The following is a 26,170-nucleotide window of genomic DNA, read 5'->3' as shown; positions in this document are numbered from 1 at the left end:
TATGAAAACATCAAAAATAGGCTACAATGCTCCTCCTGGGTGACAGTTTGGCTGGAGTTAGTTTAGGGACAGAAATTCCCTGTTACAGTCAATTAATGCTCTGTAATGTAATTGATGTATTAGATAAATTTCACAGGATTAAAAATTATCATTATGTATTCAACGAAACAGCTCTAGACTCTTCTCTGTTTTGGTGGCTGACTTGACAAAATATGTGAGTGTCTTTTTACATAATTCATGCTAGTCTTCCTATAGCCTGTCAATAATATGGTTTCCAATAAAAATTGTGTAACATAAGGTTTATCCCATAGCCATGCTCATAGATGGGGTATCATCACGTGCCTCAAAGTTTGCTTCATGCATATTTTGGTACCTCACCGTGAATGAGCGCTAGGGGAATCATGTACAGAAGTCGAATTTAAGCTGTAAAGATGTTATCGCTGCGCGCTTACAGCATTAGCGATGTTGTTTTATACGAATGATGACATCATGTTGCTCCCATCACTGTAGCTAGGTTAAATGCCGCCGCCAGTATTGAGGTGGTGTGCTGTTTTCTATTAAAGAGAAAGTGAGTCATTGGGGGTAGTGCGAGGTGTAATTCAGCATTGCTTTGGAAGTGACACATCGACCATGTCCAAACTTGGAAGGGGAGGGTCTTTGGTCAGCTGTTGTGTCGGGCACTTTCTGGACTTTGCTAGGCTGTATCATAGGGTGAACTCGAACTCGGGTGGATCTATAAAACAGCTTTGCTATTTACTGATTCCAGTTATCTTTGGTCAGACGGAAACGGAAGGTCAGTCTTCTCTTTAAAAACTTTTTGGTAGTGAGACAAGTCTTTGAAGTTGTCGAGACCGGTCGCATTCAACGCAGAGCGGTTTTCTCTTTTGATTTTTTTAAAAAGAGGTAATGATAAGAGCTGACTTACCTCTGGTTGCTGACAACGGATTATTTTCAACAGTTTATAATACGAAACGTTGTTAAGATTCCCGTATTCTTCACGGCGGCGCACCATGGGCGACGGGGATTTCTACACGTTGGGGAGCAGGCAAAGGGGACCTAGGGATCCGTTCAGAGAGCAGTCTCTGGCGTCTCGCTTTATGGAGGACGACTTTGGAATTCCCTTCCCCGAAGACCTCTCAATGGACTGGCCTGGCTGGGCACGGCCGCGACTGAGTACCCGACTCAACGCGCCCTGGACAGGTGGCCTTCGCACGGCGGGGTTCCCCCGCTCATCTATGGGGTCACCCACGGTGTACAGCTCACGGTACAGCGAGCCCCGCAGCTCGCCGACGCCGAACCCCGACGAGCCCTGGAAAGTGTGCGTGAATGTGCATAGCTTCAAACCCGAGGAGCTAAATGTCAAAACTAAGGACGGTTTTGTAGAAGTATCAGGTGAGCAGCCTCTGAAAGACCCTGACAATAATTCACACAGCTACATCATTTGTAATTACAGTAATAGACGTTGTATGTAGGTTTTAGCAGATTGAGGGTGAATATTATATTTGTATGAGAGTGAGAGTGTGTGTATGTAAGTGTGTGTGTGTGTGTGTGTGTGAGAGAGAGAGAGAGAGAGAGAGAGAGAGAGAGAGAATAAGTGTGTGTGTGTGTGTGTGTGTGTGTGTGTGCGCGTGCGTGTGTGTGTGTGCATGCGTGTGTGTGTGTGCGTGTGGTGTGTGTGTGTGTGTGTGCGTGCGTGTGTGTGTGTGTGTGTGTGTGTGCGTGCGTGTGTGTGTGTGTGTGTGCATGTGTGTGTGTGTGTGTGTGTGTGTGTATTACTTCAGGCCTGGGATATGACTTGCACATTTCCCGGCACGTGTCACTCAGAGACACCTGCTTGGATGCCTCCAGCCTCACCCCACCAGCGCACCACCATTAGTCAAGCGCTGCTTTTACATTTCACTGTGGCAGTGTGGCCTAGCAGCAACAACAGCTACAACAGCTACACGCCAGGACCACTGTGCCGGGAATAAACTAGGGAGACAAGTGATCTCCGATGTAAACAAAGTGTCACACCCAAAAAAAACAGAATCATTTTCATGTCGGTGAAAGCAACACAGTAGTTACAGTGCAAAGCCCAAAGGACAGGACCACTGAGGAGGGGGAGGGGGAGGGGTGGGGTGGGTGAGTGCATTGTAGTGCTGAGATGAGAAACCCTACTGGAGTGGGGAACATGGGCCGCCCCGACAGTGGGCTTTTTATAAGCACATAGCTGCTGGTATGCCAGCTGGATCACTCTGTCACGGAGGAGGCCTAGATATTGCTCACGTCACTCGACCCTGTTCTAAAAGCAGGCTCAGCAGCACTGGACACACACACGCACACACACACACACACACACACACACACACACACACACACACACACACACAGTGTTCGTGGAGTGCTGTATGAAGAGGTTCAGCGGCACGTTATGCTGAGGTGTTAGTAGTGCCTTTAAAAAAAAAGGGCGAAATGTCATGGCCGCCTCGGCTAGCGCTCACACAAAGGCTTCAACGGGAGTTTGTCTCACCGGTGGGGTATGGAAATGGGGCCTCGGTGGGAGAGGAATGTGACATCTGGGCCTCAAGAGATTATGTAGAGATAACAGGTGACTCGGTAACAGATCTGGCTTGGATCTGACCCATATCCAGAATCCACAGTAGGGGAGTGTGTGTGTGTGTGTGTGTGTGAGAGAGAGAGAGAGAGAGAGAGAGAAAGAGAGGGAGAGAGAGTCCACTGCAATAAATATAATGAGAGAGAGTGTCTGACAGAGAGTGTGAGAGAGGGAGAGAGAATCTTTAATGCTGTATCTTACAAAATGTTAATGCTGAATCAATACGTACACACTCATAGTTTGAAACGTGTAGAGTATCTTTGGTAACAATGACTTTATTCATTCATGCCGGTGGAGCTTCATTTTATTTTATTTGAGACAGATCGAGAGTTCAGGAAAAGAGAGCGAGGGAGGAAGAGAGAGAGAGAGAGATTAGGAAGAGAGAGAGAGAGAGAGAGGAACGGAGGGAGAGTGAAAGGATGAGCGCGGGCCGGGTCATTGTCCCTTTTGTCCTCCCCCCTCTAGCAAGTTCCACAGGTGAAGAAGTCACACTGGGGGTGTAGAATTGCACATAACTCGCCAGGGGCCCGGCCGCCCGGGGTGTGGCGCCACTGACATTTAGTGGCTGAACGCAGCTGCCCGGTTAAGTCCCAAACAGGACCTTGAGATTTGGCCCAGACTCTGGATCTTTCCAGCGCCCGGGAGTCACGCCTCGGCCGGCCTTACGATCCCGTATCGGCTCTTCCCTGTAGCACCATGTTAATATTTGAGTGTGTTTATCAACTGTAGCACTGTAACTAAGACTACTGGGTACGCGCAATCTACGGAAGCTATCCCTGACGTACTAGTAAGCCGGCAGGTCTTCAGAACTGGAATTAGAGTTGCGTTTTTATCGGGCGACTCTGTTGACGCACACAAGGAATTTGGTTCTGGCCGCTTGTGTCTCTCAGTAGACTACACAAAACAATACCGAATTGAACCTTTTGATCCTATTTTACCGGAAACACAAAACGATACCAGATACAGTGTGCAATGTAGCACAGCGTAGACAGTATACAATATAGAGACAATGTCCTTGTCAGTGTATTGAGAAATCTACAGCTCTACTGCAGCAGAAGAGTCTATTCTGTATTCAGACTCTACAGGAGTTGCCCTTGAGGTAAGAAGTACATCTGCCTGCATTGTTTGGTGACATTGTTACTTCATTTACAGGGAAACATGAAGAGAAACAAGATGAGGGAGGCATCGTGACTAAAAACTTCACAAAGAAAATTCAGTGAGTATCATGAAAGCCTTTAATCAAGTGAAATATCATCCATGTTCTCCATTTATCCTGGTAGGCTACAGTGGAACTAATCTCTCTCTGACGTGAAGGGAGAGTTCAGTGCTGTAAATAGTGTCGCGCACACATTAACTAGCCTACATTTCAACGCAGTCATCTTTCATAAGTACTCTGGAATGTTTCACTTCTTTTCAATTCCAACAGAAAGACAGAGACTAAAGAGGTTAAAGTGAATATGTGCATACTAGACTATACAGATCATTTAATGGATGTTCTACACCTACTTTGGAAAGGCAGGCTTGTAAGCATGCATAACTCCCCCCCCCCCCTCACACACACACACACACACACACGCGCGCGCGCGCACACACACACTGACTGTGCCGAAAGACACGACTCAAACATGAGTGGAATGATTGCAATCCGTCTGTGTTTACCCTTCTCATGAAGGCCCAAAGTGGGCAGAGGCTTCGTCGCGTCGTTTTTTCCATATCGACTCTATTCCTGTAATTGGACCATGGGACTTCAAACAGGCCTGTTAATCAGCACTTCTGCCTTCCGGGATCGTCACATCGACGTGGCTAATTTCCTGTCTGGTAATTAGCAGTTAGCTGGCCCCAACAGCTAGCGCTCGCTTCACTATCTACTGCCCGTCCCTATATTTGGAGTCCTTCAGATGATACTGTCTCTGTTTTGGGGGTGAAATTAAACTTGAAGCAAAAGACAGATGGAATTATTAATAACTGTCCTCAATACACAAATCCTACCACTGGGGAAATATTCCAAAGGAGATATTAGACATTAGGCTAGTGGATGTTAGGATTACTGCTGAGTGAGTGCCCAAGTCTGGGTTGCCAAGATTTCCAGGCTACTTGTGGAATGCTTTGTCATATTGCGCAGTTGTCTTTCAGTCATTCCAGTGAGACATGATGGTTTAAATGCTGAGACATTTGAGTGAAATTTAGAGTGACGGTTGGAATTAGGCTACTTTCCTTTGCTTCATTTATAAAGATCCCTCCTCTTTTTTGTTGTTTTCTTTTGGCTCCGCGGAAAGATGAGTATTGTCTTGGTTTCCTATCCAAGAGAAGAACCCAAGGAACGTTTAAGACAAAGACAGAGCAGACCTGAGAGTCTATCTCATTTTTTTTTTCTCTGTCAGACCCGCATTTTCCAGTCTCCCTCAGAAGCATATTGGATGGCTGTTGGCAGTCACCCACAATCAATGTGAGATATAGACTGGGAGAAAAAAAAAAGAAACCTTGCCGGAGGTAAACAAAATCCAGAGCTGGATGGATAAGGCCCTCGAGATGCCCCTGACATAATAAGTTGGCTGAGCGATTTGACTTTGTCGAGAAGTGATGATTTTGCCATACAGCAGTGGACTCTCAGTTGACTCCCTGTTGATTCGGAGAGCAAGCTCTGGGATTGGTTGTTATTTTGAAGCACTTGTGATTGCCGTGACGCTGTGTGCCCTATTCATTATTAGTTCGCACTGTGGATATGATGTCTCTTGAAATGGCCAGTCATGGTCCTTCAGAGGGACAGTAGCATAGCCATGCTAATTGAATGCAGCCTGAGCACAATGTGGACTGTGGCCCCCGGGGTTTATATAAGCACCATGGCCGCTTGGCAGCTTTTACGGAAAACCCCAGTCGGGCTATATTTGGCTATGGTGCTTGACGAAACCCAGAGTCTGTCTGTCTCTCTCTCTCTCTCGCTCTCTCTCTCTCTCTCTCTCTCTCACTCTCTCTCTCTCTCTCTCTCTCTCGCTCTCTCGCTCTCACTCTCTCTCACTCTCTCTCACTCTCTGTCTCTCGCTCTCTATAACTCTCTCAGTGATGTTCTCTATTGCTCTTCCTCTCTCTTGGTGTCTCTCGCTCCTGCTCTTTCTCTGTCTCTCTCTCTATTCCTCTCTCCCTCTCTCTTTCTCTTTCTCATGTTCTGTAGCCTTCTTTCGGCTCCTTCTCTCTTTGAAAGTAGAACCCTTTTAACCTAGTTAATGCTTTGAAAATGCTCACATAAGGAAAAAGACAAGGTTTTAACCCATGGACTGGGGGTATTTTGCAGTCATGTTATTAGAAAGCTGAAAAGGCCTGAATGCATAAACACAGAGTTCTTCTGAAACTCCTCTCTGGTTGTTATTGTTTCTCACATTAATCCGATCAATTCCCTCCCCGGCCCTCCAAGGGATACTTTTCCCTTAAAAAAAAAAGATACAGCACAGGAATAATACAGAGTGTCTATATCACAGCCACGCAGATGCAGGGCTCGTTCCACCCTATACATGTCATCTGGATGTAGGTGATGCAAATATGTCCATAAATGATACAGCACAGGAATAATACAGAGTGTCTATATCACAGCCATGCAGATGCAGGGCTCGTTTCACCCTATACATGTCATCTGGGTGTAGGTGATGCAAATATGTCCATAAAAGCCACATATTGGTGCTTCTAAAAAGAAAAGCTGAAAAAACAACGAGGGACTAACTCTGTCGTCTGTCATGAAAACAGGTCGTAGCCAGCCTGCCTTCCTGGTGAGCTGATTAGAGTGAGTGCACAGATGGAACATTTCGTGTGATAAACTTAGTCAGGTGATGATTTGTAATAATTGGAAAACAGCCCTTGTTTCTCAGAACTGCACCTGCAGCACTCTCCGTCTCCATCTGACTCTCCTCTCTTTAACCCCCCCTCCTCTCTTTCTCTTTCTTCTCTCTCTCTCTCTCTCTCTCTCTCTCACTTCACTCAAAAACTCGGCAGCGGAGGCTGAGCATTTAAATGAAAACCAGCAAATGCATTAAGAAGCATCTTGCCATGCCGTGGAGCTTTTGGGGGTTGGAATGAGTTTTGCCGAGTAAAGCAAACACAGCCAAACTTTCCCTCACTGCTGCACAGTATATTGTTTTCTTGGAGAGTTTATGCTCTTGTCTTTTTCTGAGAGGCTGTGTGGTCTTTTGCCCTCTCTCCAAACAGCTCAATTAACATAAGTCAAAACTATCACTTAACTCCATTTCAATAATATAATCCATTGTGAATTTTAAAAAGCCATGTTGAATACACTAAATAATCAATAACACTAAAATTATTGTTTGTAATTTTAAGTCTGTAGGTCTGTCTTTCTATCTGTCTATCTATCTATAAATGAAGTCACATCACCATATAAAATATCAAATATAACTACTATTTACGCCCAAAAAAGCATACACTCTAGTTCACTCTAGCAGTGTGGATTGCTCCACGCCCAATCCCATTACAGTGAGATCATTGGAGGCACTCTGATCTGTTTGCCCAGGGGGCTGAGGGGCTGACCCTTGACCCTTGTGCTCATCCCCGTGGCTCTGCTTTTTACTGCGCGTCCAATTTCCCCCCTGTTATTGTTGTTGTCTTAACGGGGACGTCAGCCCCTTTTTGTCTGTTTATTTTTTATCTAGACAGTGCATAGCATAAGTGCAGTGTCACTCTTGGCAGGCTGCCTGCCAGCTCTAAATGTGTTTCCTCTCATCTCTCGTGTGTGTGTGTGTGTGTGTGTGTGTGTTTGTGTGTGTGTGTGTGTGTGTGTGTGTGTGTTATTTTTTTTCCAATTCCGCAGGATCCCAGCAGATGTTGACCCTCTCACAGTGTTCGCCTCGCTCTCCCCCGAGGGGGTGCTCATCATCGAGGCGCGCCAGACGCCACCGTATTACCTCTACAGCAGCGAGATGCCCAGGGACGAGCCCATGGCGGGGTCGGTGGCGGCGGCGGCGGCGATGGCAGCTGAAGCAGAACCCAAACCCCAGGAGGCTAGCGTAGCGTAACTCGCCAAACATCACCGTGCCCCCGTGCAGTATTAAAGGCCATCCAGCTAATCCAATAGATGTTTTTCCCTCCCTCCCGTCCCTCTCTCTCTTTCTCCCTCTCTCGCTCTCTCGCTCTCTCAGTCTGTCGTTTCCCCTCCCGGTGGCTGGGGTTTAGGCCCTCTGCGTGAGGCGAACGGCTGTCTTATGAGCTCTGTGCCCGAGTACCTTACACACAACCTTTTGATCCTCGCCGAAGAAGGTGCATAGCCTCAAGCCCACTTATGTCTGGATTGGATTGGAGCTATAGGTCTTCCCTTTTTTAGTTTACCAACTGGGTATTTTTGACTTCTGACATACCCCTTTTAGAAGTGTTTAAACATCAACTGGGCTTCATTATGGGGTGGACTGAAAAAAAAACATGGGTTCTGAAACATACAGTGAAACATTACATGTGGTATGAGCTAGATGTGACTCTTTGGCGAAACCAGTCAAATCTGTGAATGTTTGGAAATGTAGTTATCGTATCTTCATGAAAGACTATAACACAAACCTTCAGATGACACTATCTGGTGTGACTCTATCTGGCCCTTTGTTTGGGTGCAGCTGTACCAAGGATTGTGTGTCAATGGACTTGCATTCGCTGTCAGACACTTCATGTCATGTCTGTTGCCGTTATGTGTTCCGACATAATTTTTTTATGTTGCTACCATGGGCAGTTTTGATCAGTTGGTCAAGTGTAAATAAAGTGTTGTTGCGTTTAAGTCTAATCTAAGTCTGAACTAATTTGACCTATTAGCTAGCCTATAACATTTGTACTATAATTAAACAGGTCCAGCATGAGTTTATGACTGAAACAATAGTGGACTTAGTGGATATGGATATACTGTATCTGTAAGTGAACGATATCCAAATAAGATCAGAGCATTGTAATAGAGGAAATCGAAAGCTACACTGCAGGAATCCTTAAACAGTCTTACTTGCATGAAAGTCAGTGAACACCAGAAACCTAGTAATAGCGTTTAAAAAGCCAAAACCAGAACTGCAAAATTCATTCACATGATGAAAATGTACACATTATTCTGTGAAACAACAACATACGATTTTCGACTGGTTTTCTGTGGAGAGTCACATGTAGTCATTGGGGTCTTTCAGAACTAGTAGGTTGTATGTGTCGCTGTTAGGGTCTATTATCACTGGTGCTCTCAAACGGTTGTTGTGGGTACAGAAAATTGTGAGAGAAAAAAAAGTGAAAAAAAACGGACAAAGCAAAAATGACTGTCAGTCTTTGACTGTGTCAGGGTCTGAGGCCGAATATATAGTTCAGATGCAAAGCCTTCTAAATCCGTCTTCACTCATTTTCTTTTAAATTAGCATTTTTTTTTTATCAGGCTCCTATGGGTTTTGCCTACATAGCGAGATTTTAAGCTAAATCATTTCAATAACGTATACTACGTGTGGAGAGCATTCACTCACCATAGTTATCTTATTTTTGACTGCGGTGGTGTTTAGAGGGTTTTGCATCTGAACCCTTCATTTCATCATCCAGACACTCCACCAGATCAGGATCAGATCCCAGCAGCTGGCTCAGAAAACAAAACAATAAAAAGAAGAAAATGAAAATGCCATCTTCCATGACATCCTCACCAGTCCGACCTGTCTTCGCTCCATCTACTGTATGCTGTGTGTTTGTTTTAACTTAACTAGCTTTGTGTTTTTGTGTAAGGACTGAGGCACATAAAAATCAACGCGCCATTGGCCAATAAGTAAGGTCAACTGTGTAGCAGAAAGGGAGTTATTCCCTTATTGGCGATGTATTGATGCTTTACTCATTGTAAATATTTAAATCAGTATATTAACCAATCTGGTCATGGGAGATTATAAGATTTTAATAGAGGTCTTACAAAGTGATGTTTTCTTTCTTTCTTTTTTTTATTATGTGAGGTGAAGATATATTCTCTTCAAATGAATGAGTTCAAGTGAATGGAATTTTACCAGACCAGATTCTATAAGATGCCTTTGTATTGTATGTACGTTGCAGTAAAATTAATAAAAAAATATTATAATAAAGAAAAAAATATCTCAACCCCTTTGCCTTGTGTGTGCGGTCACATCTGTGTGCTGTTGTTCTGCACTGCTCAGCCTTGTTTGGGAAGTCGTCCAGTAGGACGTGATTTGCCCAGCAGCAAGTCATTGGGTGGCAGATTAGCGGAAGGCTTATTTAAGACTGCTTGGCTTGGCCAATGGCCCTCGCCAGGCTACATGTTAGCGGAGAATTTGTTAGTGGGTGTTTCTGCTACAGTGATCACTGAGTCCGACACAATTATTAAACAAGTCCTGTTTTTTTTTAATCAAGGTATTTCTGAAAGTTCCTGTAGCTTTTTGTACGTATTTAAACGAAGAGATGGGTTCTGGTGTAGCTGCCTGAGGGTATGTGACAGTGTCTCGCTGTATTCTGTTGACGTCAACAGAATCCTATACACTGAGATTGGGTAGTTTATCACTGCTGCCTTGTGAGAGGTAGAAGGTGATGGATATAGATTACCAGTGGCATTTTGGAACGCAGTGTCTCTATGCTTATGTGAGCACGTGTCCAACACAGTCTGATGACACGTACAGCTGTGAGGCTGCTCCTGCTGCTGCTGCTCCTGCTGCTGTGCGAGATGCCAAGATTATGTCAAAGCTGCTATCCAACACACTCATGATAACAGATCATCCATCACAGGTTAGGCTTTCATGAGCTAGTAATGACCAATAGCTTCACATGGTCCCTGGAATGATTAACTGAACACACACACACACGTCTGAAGTGCTATTGTTTTATTAGTGCGCGACCGTTGCAAAGTTACAGGGTAGATCATGTGGTGGTGGAGGCTTGGGCCAGGTGGTGTGGCATAAAGAATCAGCAAGGCGGGGTGTTGGTTGTCTGCAGTCAGGGGTGTCATCAACAAGTATGTCGGTCATCGGTTCCCAGTGTGTGCGTCTACTGGGCTTCTTGTTCTCGGGACATGTGACCCTCCAGAACTTCCTGTTCAGGGATGACCAGTTCCTGGAACTGGTCGGATTCGGGGGCCTGCTCTCCTGATGTCACTTCCTCTTCCGAGCCCTCTCTGTGAAGGCCTCCTTCCTCGATGCTCTCCGCTGTTGCCTCGCCATCTGATTCTGTGAACTGATCCTGGGCCTCCTCCCTGGCCCCTCCCTCTTCTTGCGTGCGTGCGTCTCCGACATCCTCCCTGGCCTGGCGTGTGTCTGAACGACTCGCCTGAGAAGCGAATGGGCCAGAGCTGAAATCAGCTAAGGCATGAGCCGCGTGCCGTCCGTCGCGATAATCCGCCTCCTTGGGCTCCCACGCGGTCCTCGTGGGTGACGTCGGAGAACGCTGCCTGTCGGAGAACCGAGGACCCTGACCCTCCTCCTCCTCCCTCTGCCTCTCACTGTCAATAACCATCTCCGTCCTTGGGTCTTCTTTCCTCTCTACTGCTCCTGGTGAGCGAGGCTCCTTTTCAACCTGTGAGAAAAAGAGATGCCCACACATTTTACTTTGAGCAGAGGGTTTGGTGATATGTGATGAAAGGCAAAACCAGAGCTCTTTAATAGGCAGGCCAGGCCTGTGATCGAAGGTCAAGAAGCTTGAAAGTAATAACTGACTCAGGAGACTTATGTCTAAGTCTTCTTATGTAGAGAGGCAAGGTAGACTACTCTGCTTAATCTTTTGTGAATAATTACATTTTGCCTGAAAAACTAGGCTGGTTCTCAGTGAGGAAAAATAAGACTTTAAACCATACCAGGTGCACACATCAGAAATCCATTTGTACAGACAAAAGTGAACAAATTAAGTTCAACTAATGGGAGGACTGCCACTCAAAACAATCCAAAAATGTTTGCAAGCAATTAAAAGGCAAAATTCTAAAACCTAAAATGCTATAAACATACTGTATGTGATGAAATTGATTTCAGAAACCAACACCTATTCGGAACAAGAGCAGCCAGTATCATAAAGCCAACTGCATATTTCAATTACTGTTAAGCGTTTACGCGGTTACCTGGACAGGGATGAACATCTGTGGCTGGGGTGTTTTAGGCAGTGGAGCCTCCACCATCAGAATCCCATCACCAGACAGAGAAGAGCGAATAGTCTGAGAATCTATTCCAATGGGAAGCCTGACAAGAAGGCCCATACTTGGTTACAGTCGGAGTAGACTTGTATCACTAATGATGAGTAGAACTTTGTTGTTTAGAAAATTGTGCTTTGCTGAATGTTAATACTGTTACAAGGTGATTTTGCAAATGTATTTGGTCAGTGTGATGTAAAATGTTTTTGTTTGCTACAGTAAGAAACACTTACTTGTATTTCCTGGTAAAGCTTCTAGAGATGAGGCCATGTTCATCCTGTCTCTCCTCATGTTTACCTTTCCATGAAATTAATTCCCCACATCAATACACATAAATATTAAGCAATAATATTTCATAAAACACATCATGATTCACAAATATAGGTAAACTATGGATGCATTGCTCTGCCTTATATATTAAATACATAAAGACATTATTCAATGACGAAATAAATAAATAAATAAATATACTCTATACGTTAGAAACTCTGATGTATGATGCACATGTTGATGTACAAAGCCTCACCACTGATCTCCAGAAATCCATCTTCTGTAATTCTGACTGAGAGTTCCGTGGGGCAGAAATGGTTGACGTCCAGGCTGATTCTCCACCTGTATGGTTCTCCCCTCACCTCCGCTGCCCTGCCCCAGAGATCCCGCTGAAGCTTGGGATGCGTCGGGGTACAGGGCTGAGCGCACCACGTGTACACGGGCCAGGAGGGCGCGGCCAGCTTGCGGAAGACGCTCTCCATCCAGCTCAGGTCAAAGGGTGTCAGGAGAGGCGGCAGAGCAAAGTTCTGATTGGACATGTAGCTCGGCTGCCACCCTGTACGCAGAGGGTACCACGTCGAATCGCGGCAATACTGTGGACGGTCTGATGACTTTGTGCTACTGTCGGCCATGACGTGCGTAAAATATCTGTGAAGAAAAAAAGAGGGGAGGGGGGTTGATCAGAGAAACAGAAAAAAGGAGGAGGGAATGGATCAACGCAGCGCGGGGAATCACCTGAGGATCAATAAAGCCAGCGGGTTTGCTGGAGCTTAGCGCAGCTGGGAAAGATCCCTCTGTCTTTTTATACAGCTCTCCCGTCTGTTCGGCTGCTTATTAAGAGCTAATGGTTATCCTATGCGATGGGAATGTAGGACCGAGGTGACGGCTCATGAGGCCGAGCTGCTACCGCTCTACTTTTTGGACGGCAGGCAAAGGGACGCTAATTGGCTGTATTTATAGCTCTGAAGAGGGAGCGGCAAATAGCTGTTGGCTGAGTCGTGGTCATTGCGGCTGGGCCGCATTTCACTGGCAGGCGGCCTCTTGAGTTCCATCACCGTTATTATTCTCAGAGATGGTCCGAGCTGGGGTTTTATTTAGGGAAGAAGTGAGAATAAGAAAACCTTTATTGTGTCATCCATTTGCCCAACTGCCATATGCAAAATAGCACAATTGTTTGGAAAGTGAAAAAAGATTGTGTGGAATGCACTTTTCAGCGGTTAATTGGGAGAGATGCTATGCACTCGACGTGGAGTGTCTAGTTGTAGTAAACAACACAGTAATTTTCAAACAAACAACACAGGGCTATTAATTGGCGATGGGTTGTCATAACAGGCCATTAACAGAGAAAAGTGTGTCTCGATATTAATCACTTTCAAATGTCTTATAGGCCTACTCGTCATTGAAAAAAAAAATACATATATTTACAATTAGGACTACGTGAGAGTCAAGCCCTTATTCATCCTATATATCCAATTACTTTCATCTTTCCTTACACAAATATGCAGTTGAAAGTCAGTCGACTGTAGACAACAATGCAATAAGTCCTGGGGGGCAGCTGCACTGTTCAACATGTAGAGAGCATATTTTTTTCTGTGATAAGTGGCTGAAGTAGCCACAATGTATTACAGTTATTGTGAACAAGACTATTGTAAACAAAAGCCATTATGGCGTGTGGCATATTGCGTGGGCTATTTAATGTGTGGGGGAATTTGCAAAGGATCAACGTCAACGACAATGGTCTACATCAAACAGGAGAGCCATTCTTTAAATGTCAAGGACACCGAAACATGCGGGACGCTCAGACTTTTGTGAAAATGGGACGTCCAACTTGCAAGACTGGAGGCAAGCCGCTGAGACGCACACTGCATGTTATTCGTAACCAAGGGAAACGGAGAGCGCCGACACGTAATCCAACATGGATGAACTACTGCATGTGAGAGATTGACTGCAGTCCTGTTTTCAATTTTCAGCTATTTCTTTAAAGCTCTGAGTTTGATAAGTTGCCGAATTTGCTTGTACTGGTGCGTCAGAATGGATGATGGCGGTTTCTCGCGACATAGACTTTGATCCGCGTGAGTTTGTAACAATAAAGCCACTTCCAAGTACCAGGCCGTCGGGAGAAAAGTTACAAGCGCGGAGTACGACCGTGTATGTCACCTGCCATGACAAACAGGTGTTTTGGGAGAACTATCGCCGTAGACAGCGACAGCTTAACTACCAGGGCTACCGGGCAGCGACCTGGAGATCCTACGAGGAGGTTGGAAAACCCTTGTATTTGGAACCCAAAAAGCTGATCCTCTCCTCGCTGGGACAGCTTGACGAGGTAAGCCATCCCACGTTGTTTCCTTTCAATAGATTTCTCATGCTGATTTTATATTTGTTTTATGTGTAGCTTTGTGGGATAATAACACCTCAAGCTGGAGAAAAATGGCAAACACCTTAGTGAGGAATGGGAAATAGGCCTTTCATTGATACAGGTCATACATATTCTAACTGAAACATTAAGTCGACCTGCTGGATAAAGGAAAGAAAAATGTTTTGAGTCTGCTTGAGATGGTCAGTGGTAGTATAATGTTTTGCACTTGCAGCCGGTTGATGTATTCACATTTGACATGATGAAACGACCAGGGGTGATGTATTTTTTTTTCTCTCATTTTCTCCCTTTCTTTCTTTGAACTCTTGTGGCCTTTCTGGGTCACTCCTTGGCTGCGTGTGATGTGTTGGCGAAGTCTCATTTTATGGCAGCTTGTCTCGCTTTCATCCATCACTGGAGCAGCTACTGCTGCACAGAGATCAGTCTCACTCTGCCCCCAACGCTCCTTTCACTTTTATTCCACATAAGCGTTGGACACAGAACAGATTAATGATGCATGGGGTGTCAGAAAACAATGCACACACACACACACACACACACACACACACACGCACACACACACACGCACACACATACGCGCACACATACGCGCACACATACACACACACACGCGCACACACACACACACACACACACACACACACACACACACAGACACACACAGACACACACACACACACACACACACACAGAGAGAGAGAGAGAGAGAGAGAGAGAGAGATGTGTGTGACAGAGAGTGTGTGTGTGTGTGTGTGAGAGAGAGAGAGAGAAGTTGTCAAACATGGAAGGTGTCCAGAACCTGTCTGACTATATTGTTGAGGCAACAATGTTCTGTTGTAACTTTACAACAAAAGTATTGGAATTTGATTTGATGCCATCACAAGCTTTTAATCTGCATGATTTGATCAAGAACCATAGACATGAAAAGAAACTACAGCTTTGCAGTGAAATGGGCAAAGGACAGTGGGGGTTTAGAGTGATCCTAGAATGATGGCAAAAGCATTGATTGACAGGTTTGAGGGTGTCAACCACAGTGGTGCTGGAGTCCAAAAAAACGTCAATGTGAAAAGAAAAATATGCAGCCTTGAAGGGGAGATACAGTACCATGCCTTCAGTGTCCAGAAGTGCCCTTGAGCAAGGCACCTAACCTCTCACTGCTCCCCGAGCGCTGCTGGTTGGGCAGGCTACTCACTGCTCTGGGTTAGTATGTGATTCACCTCACTGTGTGTGTGTGCTGTGTGTGTTCACTAATTCGGTTAAAATTGGGTTAAATGCAGAGAAACGAATTTCCCTCACGGGATCAAAAAAGTATATATTCTATTCTATTCTATTATACACAGCACCCTTGGAAGACCTCAAATCAGCATCTTCTGCGATCTTCTGTTTTTAAATCATTGCTAAAATCTTGTCTCTTATGACTTGAGCTCAACAGCCATTGAGCCTGTGGGAACAGTGCATGGAGATCCTGTTTGTATTATGTCTGTATGTCTGTCTCTGTCTGGAGATGCGTTTTGATGCAGCTGTACAGTTGGTGTTGGAACCACCTTTTAAAGGCTGTCTGTCTTTTATTATTAAGCACTTTGGATGTAAATGTGCTATATGAATTAAATGTACTTACTTACTTATTTACTTACTTTCTATACAAGAGCAAAAACCTGTGGTCCTGAGATGCAGCTGCCACTAAAACTGCCCATTGATGTAGCTGATATGCGGCCCACATCGTAGACGTAGACAAATTTGATTTGGCTTATCGCCACAATTTGACTGTTCAATCAATACAACAATTTTCCATGACATTACTGAGACCTCAGTGAAGGCACTGGAGGGAAAGGCTTGGAATGAAGCTTCACATAAAAGAAAATGTGATTGAAAATCACTTCATCTGTTGTCTCCCCTTGCCGTCCTTTCACTCTGTTGAAAATCATTGCTGTTTCCACTGTTTTGCTGGTAAAAAAAGGAACTTGCACTTATTTAAAAGATATGCAATAAAATTGACTTCATGCATTATGGATTTATTTGTTATGAAAGTGGGTTGGGTGGGTGAGTGGTTATGCCAATATTGTGAGGGAAATGTTCCCCTGTTCCCCATTCTCTATGCCCCTGTACACACACACACACACACACACACACACACACACACACACACACACACACACACACACACACACACACACACACACCATATCGCATATATATTTTACCATCTGGTAAAGCACAGAACCCTTGTGTGTGTGGATCAGTGCTTGGCAGCCTCCTCCCGCAGATAGCTTTAAAAGCAGGTCGGAATTGAAGCCCCACCAGCGACACGATGTGTCAGGCCTCATAAAGGTGAAGCGTGCCCCCAGATTCAGCCAATTAACGGAGACAGAGACGGAGGAGAGGCCGGGGCTCTGCGGTTTTGTCTCCTCTCAGGCAAATTCAGCCGGAGGAAGACGATGGGAGCTTTATAAAGCAATTATGCCCGTACTGCCGGCTCCAGGAGGCCCACAGACGGGCCCTAAAAAAGCAATAACACACACGTGGGATATTGGCACCCAATACATTAAGGGATAGGCGCTGTCAAAGTGGAATATTAATGCTGCTGGATGTAGAATTCATCAGAGTCGCTGGGTTCTCTGTCTGCTGAGGTAGACAGTTTTTGCTCAGCGGGTGCCAACATGGAGCAGATTGGATCTGACACTTTCGGATGAAAAGTCTTGTATTCTGTAAGTGCCTGCGTGTGTTGCCTTGGCTTGTACAACTCACTTCTCTGACCTGTCTTTCTAGGTGTTCTTCCGCATACAAGGCAGAGTGAATGTTTAACACATGAGTTGTGTTGCTGTGTTTTTATGCTGTTTGAACCTTTGGAAGTTATTGGAGTAACTGTCACCTAGGCTGCTCCCTTTGGCCTGTTCAAGGGGGCATTGGAGACCCACATAAATCACAGATAGTCGACTTAGCAGGTGCCCTTATACAGTTAGCTCCTTTGTTTTTGTAAAGGTTTCATAAGATCAAGAACTCGTTCAAGCAAATGTCACTGCCCGCGGCCCGCATAGTGTTAATATTTGCATTCATGAATTTGTATGGGGACGGCAGCCCTGTGGGATATAGGGAGGTAAACAAATGGGCTTGTGGTACGTGGCTGTTTGGAAGCAGAACGATAGGAAAAAGGCTTTCGGAGCAAGTGAAGTGAAAAACTCTGTGGTGTCTGGGCCTAACGCGAGCAGATTTACTGCAAATGAGATCATCCATCAACGAGGGGGGGTGGGGGGGGGTGTGCAGAGGCTGGAGCACAAGGGCAAGAGCTAGGCGATTCTGGGATGGGGGTGGGAGGGGTGGCGTATCGGGCGTCTTGCTGCCAAAAACATCCGGCGTGAAAAATGAGAGGTTTGTCTGCTTAAGGCTCTCACTCTCCTGCGGCATTCTGTGATGAAACTCATTTCAGGTCCCCTATGAGAGACTGTGTGTGTGTGGAAACACAAAGATCTCTCTGGCCTCCTTCATGTTCCCCAGACTATACAGAACAGATCCAACCTCTCTATGGACTATGAAGTGTAAATAAACTCTCTAAATGACATACTAACACAGTTTTCACAGTATTGAATGCTACGTTCTGCTTTACAGTGTTTAGTTATTTCAAATCAGTTGATAGGATTTGTATGATTTCCATAACCTTTTATGTGCTTTTCCGTTTTGTCCACAACATTTATTTGATATTTTAGATTTTTTGTTTTTATTGAACTTTTTGTTGTTTGATTATTTTCATCTCATTTGTGTCTCTTCCCCTTGTGTCCACAGGCATTCCAAGAGACGCCAGTGTCATGTAAGACGGTACCTGTGAGCTCCTCCGCTGCCCTCGACTCCACAAATGCATTGACGGTGTGGTCCTCAGTGGCTTGGGAATGCTTTAAACTGTTTTTTTATGTCATTATTTGTATAGTTTGAGCTTTTATCAAGAATTGCCTGTGTTAGTCTGGACATACATTTTATCCATGTCTGTTCACTGATGATCCTTCACAAACCAACCCCAAACTCAGGATAAAAGTGAGGCTGGATGAATGTGATCAGGACTCAGTATAGGAGGAAGGGTCATTGTGTCAGAGATGATCTAGAAGGCCCATGGTCTTGCTCGGTGACCCCCAGACAACACTCTTCTTGTGTGGTCATTTCCTGTGGGTTAGCTCAGCCTTCACTCGACTCCTTCGAGTCCCCTGGCCTCGCTGGGCGGCATCTTGCACATGATCTGACCACTGTGGAATCGGAATGTGCCGGAACTCCGTAATTAAATGCTGTCGATTGATTTCCTCATGAGGTGCAATTTCCTCAGGCCCTGTCAAATTCTAAAGGAGATGTTTAAGACTGGCTCGGAGCCAGTGAGGTCACCTCGTGGGCCTGGCAAGCACTCTAGCCTCCTCTGGAGAGAGTTTTTTAAAACTCTGTGTTTATTTTTCAAAACTCTACACAAAAAAATCCACAATTGCTCGCAAAATGCCTAAAATCTGCATCAAATGATACACAACATTCAAAATGACACATCTCTAAAGGAAAAACTTGCCTCACATTGTAAACACTTTTGTCACATAATATGACATTTTGGATACATCATGTGCGTACTGTTGCTCAAAACCTAAAGCTCTTCTGTCTTCCATGGGCTTCTATATCCACACGAGTGAAAGTCATCTACAGAGAGAAGTTGAAATACACAGTAATCATGGTACAAGCACAGGTGAGACCACCTGCAGGGCATCCCTGCTTGACATATCTGGGATATCAGCCTGGAGTCACCCTTCCCTGATGTTTTGCTCCTGCTACCGTTTTTTTTTCCCCCAATAGCTTACAGTAAGCACAGTTTTGTAAACTAGGCTGGTTTTATCAAAAATATTTACCACAATTCGCAAAACCACTCACCCAAACTGCAAAATTCCTCATACTGTATATCCTGCAAAATATAGGAGTGTAGTGTCATTTTGAATGGCAGTACTTTGAAATGGCAAACATGTGACTTAGCAAACTACTGTACAGTATGTCAGTTTGTTGTGTCTAATGCAGAGAACCGTGTTGTTCAATGCATTTAGAATTGCCAAATATGTTTAGGCTTTTGGAGACTTGAGAAGAGGTTTTGCTCTCTGTTAGCGTTTTTTCACCGAGAACGAACCTGGTGTTGAACTGGTGCCGTTCAGAATTCTTTGAACCGTGGTGCTATCTAGTGAACCAGCCCGCATTTACACCAGTTCTGAACAGAACCAAGGATGTGTCATTAACATGGGTGGTGCATGCAAAATCAAAAGTTAATGAGATGCATAAACGGGAGAATGATATGACCAGTTGTCCCATAAAAACGGCAGAAACTAGCTGTTTAAAATGCTAGTCAACGTCTGCAGTGTAATGCTAGTTGAATCGTTTTGTTTACTCATGGCAACAGTTGATAAGGAAGGGAAACTCATGCTTTTAGCCTTCTTCCCTCTGAAAGACGCAATGACACGCCCACTCCGGTTCGCAGGAAAAACCAACTATTTTTTGGTTCAACTTCCGAACCAAGGTGCCACGTTCCGAACTGGCTTTTGTTTGGTGAAAACGCGACGAACGGTTCAAATGTTGGTTCGCGAACGGGAACGGAGCCGGTTCTCTGTCGGTGAAAAAAGGCTATATGTGTCAGTTTAAATAAATGTAATCCTGGAACATCTGGTGGTGGAGCAGGACATCTCCCTACCGCCCCCTGCAGTTGGCCCTAGAATCCATCTCTCCACCAAGCCTTGTCTTTTCTACGTGGCCAGAGCCAAAAGCTCCGCGAGTTTTGAGGAACCTCTGGGTGGAGGTTCCAGTGAAGCCTCTTCCGCCAACCTCCACCGAATAGGTGTAGACTCTCCAACCAGCTTGTGTGCAGCACACAGTTGCAAGCTCTACTTATTCTTCTTCGAATGCAGCCTCCATCCCATCTTCCAATGGCCTAGTCAGTTCGGCCATGATGACTGTCCTTGTGGTGTTTGACCAGAGTACGATGTCTTGCCGAAGAGAAGTTGTGATCTGCTGTGTCGACCTGCGTCAACTCTCAGAGCCCACAGAGCCCCTTGCCTGACAAAAATTGGATAGGCTGGGGTGATGGCATGGCACCACCTGTAACGGCCCTGGGTCAGTGCAGTCTCACAGCCGGAGAGGATGTGTTGTAGGCTGGGGCTCTGGTGACCACACAGTTGGCTAGGCTCTTCTGGGCCGTACCAGCGTGTAAGCAATATTAAAACCACAAATAGAGATTTTCCCCAAATAATTAGCTGTTGTGTCAATGCAGTATTTTACAGCCAACAAGAAAAAGGAAAGCAAAATACTATAACCAGCAGATGTACATGGATTTTTGAGAAAGCTAATTTTGCCAAAGACAGAAATTACCATATTTTCAAAGAGAGAAACTACTGATTACTATCAAATTGCGGTTATTTTTCCAAAGAAAACATATTACTGTGTGTGTGTGTGTGTGTGTGTGTGTGTGTGTGTGTGTGTGTGTGTGTGTGTGTGTGTGTGTTTATGTGTGTGTATTTGTGTGTGTGTGTGTGTGTGTGCGTGTGTGTGTTTGGGGTGGGGAACAGTTGGGCATGTATATTCATAGGCCTATGGACCCTCTCTTCTGCAGAAATAAACATGCAAACATGTGCGTTCCTAAGGCACAGAAAACCACATTGAGCTAATGGTAACTTGAGGAGTTTTACATCGACTTTTGTAAATCCTCCAGGAGCAGATTGAAAGGGTCTATACCCATATATAAAGTAGATCTATTCATAGGCCTATACTAAGGTATTGATCGGATGGTGTTCAGTAAAGTAATGAGTGTGTACATTAAGGACTGAGCGTGAATAAGTGATGAATATGTGTGGCATTTTGATAGCTTATGTTCGAAAAACGAAATCAAGTTACTCCCTGTTATATTTGTGTGTGTAATGTAGAACATTGTGTGTGGTGTTTCGCAAAATGTGTTTTAGGAAATTGAAAACTGAGTCAAACACTGAGAATTAATGTCTGGTTTTGCAGATTTGGTGAGGGATTATGGGGTTGGAAATGTGTGTCTCAAGAAAAAAGTTAGTGTAAGCAGTTGATAAAAACTGTATTAGTGCTACTGTAAAGAGAGGAAAAGTGAAGAAAATTGATTCATGCCTTTAAGGAAATCCAATATTCCGATTTTTCCCCCCAGAGCTCGTCATTTCGTGTCCCACAGAGCCGAGGTAGAGAGGATATTGTCAACCTTAAGCAACACTTGGCACAAACAAGGTGAGCCCGGCATTCTGCTGCATTCTGATTTTAGCCACATAAATGTTTACATATGCATCAACACGCTCAATCTAGAGAGGTACAAATTGAGTTAATTAGCAGGATTATAAGTCTTAGCTGTAAGCATCTGGAGGGAAATAATGTCTCGCTCATTGACTGTGTGATTGCACATGGGGGATTTCGTGCTGAAGCTGCAAATGGCAACAGAGTAGAAGTAGGGTTGTAAGAGTGGCATTGCACTAGAGACATACAGTACAGAACCAACATATAGAACACAATGTTGGCTCTCTATGTCTCTGGTGCAATCCCAGTTTAAGCCACGCAATCCCAGTTTAAGCTATCTCGAACACCATAGAAATCACCTTACTATCCTCCATAGTCAAGGATAGTAATCCTTCTGCAAGTTGGTAGTTAATAAAATCATGGCATTGAGGTAGTTGTTTCCTGTGAACACATTATATGGTGGTTTTTCATGTGTTTTTGTTCCCTAAAAGTAATACTGCCAGTTTCGCCTTTCAAAATCAACTTACTGTGCTCACTATAGGTTATCAGTAACTCCTGCAGTCAAGAGGAGCAGAAAACAGGATGGAGAGCTGTTGTTGTTGGACAGTAATAATGGCTATCTGTTCCAATTTGGTGTCTTCTTTCTGAGGAGTAGACGAGCTGGGGAGGAACTGGAACACCAAATAGATTGCGTTATCATTGCAATTTTGCAACACCACAAGAATGTTTGTCCGTGTACACCCAGTACACAGTGCCTCATATATCACTTGAACTGAGCGCTCTTTCTAATCTGACCAGATCCTGCAGCGACTAGCTCAAGATATAACAGCACATTATTTCTGGATCTTTGCTGGTCTTTCCATTGAGTATTGATATACCCCTAAAGTCAGTCGAGTATTCATCCTGCAAATGTTCTTCTTGTCTCAGGCCTCACACTTCACACCCTCTCTTGTCTGTGTGCTAACGGTCCCAAGGCTGAGAGAAATGCATTACATTACATTTAACAGCCCCTTTTTTCATCCAAAGTGACTGGCATATGTCAACTATATTACAAGGGGATCACATTGTCATTACATTGTCCCCGGAGCAACTTGGGGTGAAGTGCCTTGCTCAAGGGCACAGCGGTGGAAGCCGGGAATTGAACCGGCGACTTTCAGGCTACTGCACGCTAGCCCAGCTCCTCAACCACTACACTACTACCGCCGCATTAGCGTGCTGCTAGCGCACAAGCACCAGATGAGCTGAGGGTCACCCTGTCTGGCGCTGGTGCAGCCAGTTTGTTCATCAGGAGTTGGCTGCTCTTGTAAAAGCATTCGTCTCAGCGACCTACCACAGCTCTCGTCCGTTCTGTTTGAGTTAATGGCCGTTCGGCTAAGTGAAACGTATTAACGTGCCAAAGGCATGATTTTCAGATGAGATGAGAAGCTTGACCGTGTGTGTGTGTGTGTGTGTGTGTGTGTGTGTCTGTGTGTGTGTCTGTGTCTGTGTCTGTCTGTGTGTGTGTGTGTGTGTGTGTGTGGATGTGTGTGTATGTGTGTGTGTGTGTCTGTGTGTGTGTGTGCATGTGTGTGTGTGTTTGTATGCATGTGTGTCTAGTTCCCCCACTGCCTGTATGGAGCCTTAGCTGCGGGTGATATTTGACATCAGTCTGGCCTGTTGCTCGGTCACAGTCTACCAGATGAGCATCATTTCCTTTTTGTTTTTTTCTCCCCACTCGCAGCGGGGTGTCTTTAGCCACCTCCAGCCTGCAGAAAAACACGGAGCATGGCCAAAAATCAGCTGTGGCATTTAGTGTGACAGGCTGGAGCCCCAAGGCCCTCTCCAGGGGTGTCTTGTCAAATAGCAGCGTGGCTCCTCTCAGAAGGCTGACATTTCCAACAGACTCCTCTCAGGCCCCTCTGATGGATGTCTGATTTGAATGATTAATTATTTATCTATCAGGGGGGGGGGAGGGACGGGGGGGGACGACGACGACTACAGAGAAGGAGGAGGAGGAAGCGTGGCATTTTCTAGAAGCCAATCGAGAAGCTCTCGCCCCTCTCTCTGAACGTGAAGTAGTGTTGGGACCGCCGGCTCTTTCGCTGCATGGGTAAACACGCCGAGACGCGAGCCCTTGCCGTTTGCCACTCAGGACCGTCTCTTTCGCTGGGTAAACGCGCCGAGACGCAAGCCCTTGCTGTTGGCCACTCAGGACCACTCAGGGCTCAGACCAGCTGTCACGTCTCTTGTTGTCCTCCACCTGCACTGGCGGCGGCTGTAAGTTCTCTGTCACGGTTATGGAAGTGCTTTGCCGGTGAACTTACTGTAGGTCACTCAAGTAATTTCACTTCAGTGTAATCCTGGGTGATTTGTTGTCTTTGACCATATATATAATAAAGGTGTCGTCCATGATGTGGGTTAGCATAGTACTGCACCAGTACATGCACAGGAGGGCAATACTGTATGGTTTTCAGGGGCTACATCAAATGCGTGATGCAAGCAGTGCCTGAATTGTTTGCTGAAGCCGATGGATGTGATGTGATGTAGTCACAGAGTGGTTGTGATTACAGGCTGACCGATTTGGGCTCTCTGTCTCTGAGTGCCACACAGCCGCAATTTCGTACATCTTCAATAATACATTTGAAATCACCTCACATGTTTTCAGGCCACTTGGCCAGCATGTAAGCTTTGTGAGTAAGTAGATGCTATAGGCCTAGAGTAAATGGAAACGTGATCTCTTGTATAGATATACTGAAACATACTGTAATTACATCAGCACGTGCAGTATACAGATGTATGTGAGAAAAAAATATTGGTTCTTCTCACAGGTCCCCTCCTTTAAAATGTTTCTTTCCATTCTTTTCATATACATATGTTTCTCCCAATATGCCTGAAGTGCTCGGTCTGCCAATATATTTACATTTAGCCCTACATTAGCATAGTGGTTAGCAATAGCATTTAGCATCTACTGCTCTCATCAAAATTGAACTGAATCTCTGTTCTGCTCTGTACTGATCAGGCTTGTGCAAAATTCAGAATTGAATTGAGAATGACTCCTAAACTGAAATTCAATTCTTGAATTTGAATTGAGTTTGAATTGCCACCTCCTGTCATTCCAATTCAAAATAAAATTCAACTTCCGGTGGGGTGGGGCCAACTCAATTCAAATTCCAATTCATGAATTGAATGAAGGCCAATTCTAAAATTCGGAATTGTGCACAAGGCTGATATTTAAATGTGGAACAGCTTTGACTTTGATAATAATTTTGAATGGCGATGAATAAAGACCCAGTCAGGAAAAGATCAGGAACAGAGTTTCAATTCCACAGTCACATAACAGGAAGAATGTGTTGAATCTCACATACAGTACATTCAGTTTTGGGAAGGTTACTTTGGAAATGTAATTGATCACTGTTTTCAGTTATAAGTTATGTTTTGTGAAACTTCATTGTTATACACTACCCTTAAATTATGTATATGAATTTCTTTGGATTTCATTGAATTCTACTTCCTTTAATTCAAATTCTAATTGTAATTCTTCATCCTGTTTTTGACTTCAATTCAAATTCAATTCAAACTCAAGAAGTCATTCTCAATTCAATTCTGAATTTTGCACAAGCCTGGAGATGACATTGGTCATCTTATCTTACATGGAGCACGTTGACTCAGACCATGAGTAGTGGCAGCCTGGCAACCAAGAGCAGATCGCTACTGACGCAGGGGAAGCACCCATGCAGAACAGTGATACTCTGCAAGACCATAATATTCCCTCTTATCTCTAAACACGTAGTCACACATATACTACACAGGCACAGAACAGGAACAGAAGAACACATAACAGAAACATCAGGACATAAATGACTTTAACATAAAAAGCATAAGTACTTATTCCAACACTCTCAGCTAATGTTTCACTACGAATGCAAAGGTGTTGTTAAGAGGGGATAATTTCACTGTTGACTGTACAAGAAATCAGCTGCATTATCAGAGTTGCCTGGCGACCAGTAACAAGATCAACTGGAGGCTGCTGAAAATATTTTACAGCCATGAAGGGCATATTTCAAGCATGTGTGTGTGTGTGTGTGTGTGAGAGAGAGAGAGAGAGAGAGAGAGAGAGAGAGAGTCTTTTGATATTTGATTGTATAGTACTGTTCTCACTGGTTATACATTTTTGCTACAGGATGTTGGAAAGAGTTCACTTAAAAAAAGCAAATCAGAGAAATGCAGAGACTGTATCAATACAGATACTGTTGGCCTTGGAGACTAGATCAGTCAAACTCTAGAACAATGAGCTGTTTACAAGTCAACACACACACACACACACACACATATTTCAGAGGATCGTATCACCTATAACAACTGGTTGGAGATGAAAGTCTCGAGTAGCTTATTGCGTCTCCGTAGTGTTGAGATGTAAATGAAGCATGGAGTGAAGTGACACCAGGGGGGCCATACTTCACGTGCACTCCCCTGCCGTGACCCGTTCACTCTCCAACGCCGAGAAGTACTTGACGTGATTAAGGAACACAGTGATGAATTGCCTTCTTAATGCTGCAGCATAGTCAAATGATCTCTCTGACACACGCGAGGGTGGCATTTTTTTTCTCTC

The 26,170-nt window shown here is 44.7% G+C and overlaps 2 protein-coding genes across 2 annotated transcripts; one reads left to right on the top strand and one right to left on the bottom strand.

The window, feature by feature from the left end:
* Window positions 1-711: 711 nt before the first annotated feature.
* hspb8 (heat shock protein b8) lies at window positions 712-9,680 on the top strand. Its single transcript, XM_062542490.1, has 3 exons — window positions 712-1,392; window positions 3,746-3,809; window positions 7,404-9,680. The coding sequence occupies exons 1-3, from the start codon at window positions 1,011-1,013 to the stop codon at window positions 7,606-7,608; spliced, it is 651 nt and encodes a 216-aa protein (XP_062398474.1). The 5' UTR covers window positions 712-1,010; the 3' UTR covers window positions 7,609-9,680.
* Window positions 9,681-10,503: 823 nt separating this feature from the next.
* Window positions 10,504-13,021, bottom strand: si:dkey-1k23.3 (uncharacterized). The gene is made up of 5 exons (XM_062543838.1): window positions 12,885-13,021; window positions 12,226-12,617; window positions 11,933-11,996; window positions 11,631-11,748; window positions 10,504-11,095 (listed from the first exon to the last, which is right to left on the bottom strand). The coding sequence occupies exons 1-5, from the start codon at window positions 13,019-13,021 to the stop codon at window positions 10,571-10,573; spliced, it is 1,236 nt and encodes a 411-aa protein (XP_062399822.1). The 3' UTR covers window positions 10,504-10,570.
* Window positions 13,022-26,170: the final 13,149 nt, after the last annotated feature.

This window comes from Sardina pilchardus, chromosome 8 (genome assembly GCF_963854185.1).
Source record: "Sardina pilchardus chromosome 8, fSarPil1.1, whole genome shotgun sequence".
Lineage (NCBI taxonomy): Eukaryota > Metazoa > Chordata > Actinopteri > Clupeiformes > Clupeidae > Sardina > Sardina pilchardus.
Note: the sequence above shows the minus strand (reverse complement) of the source record. Positions and strands in the feature narration are given on the sequence as shown.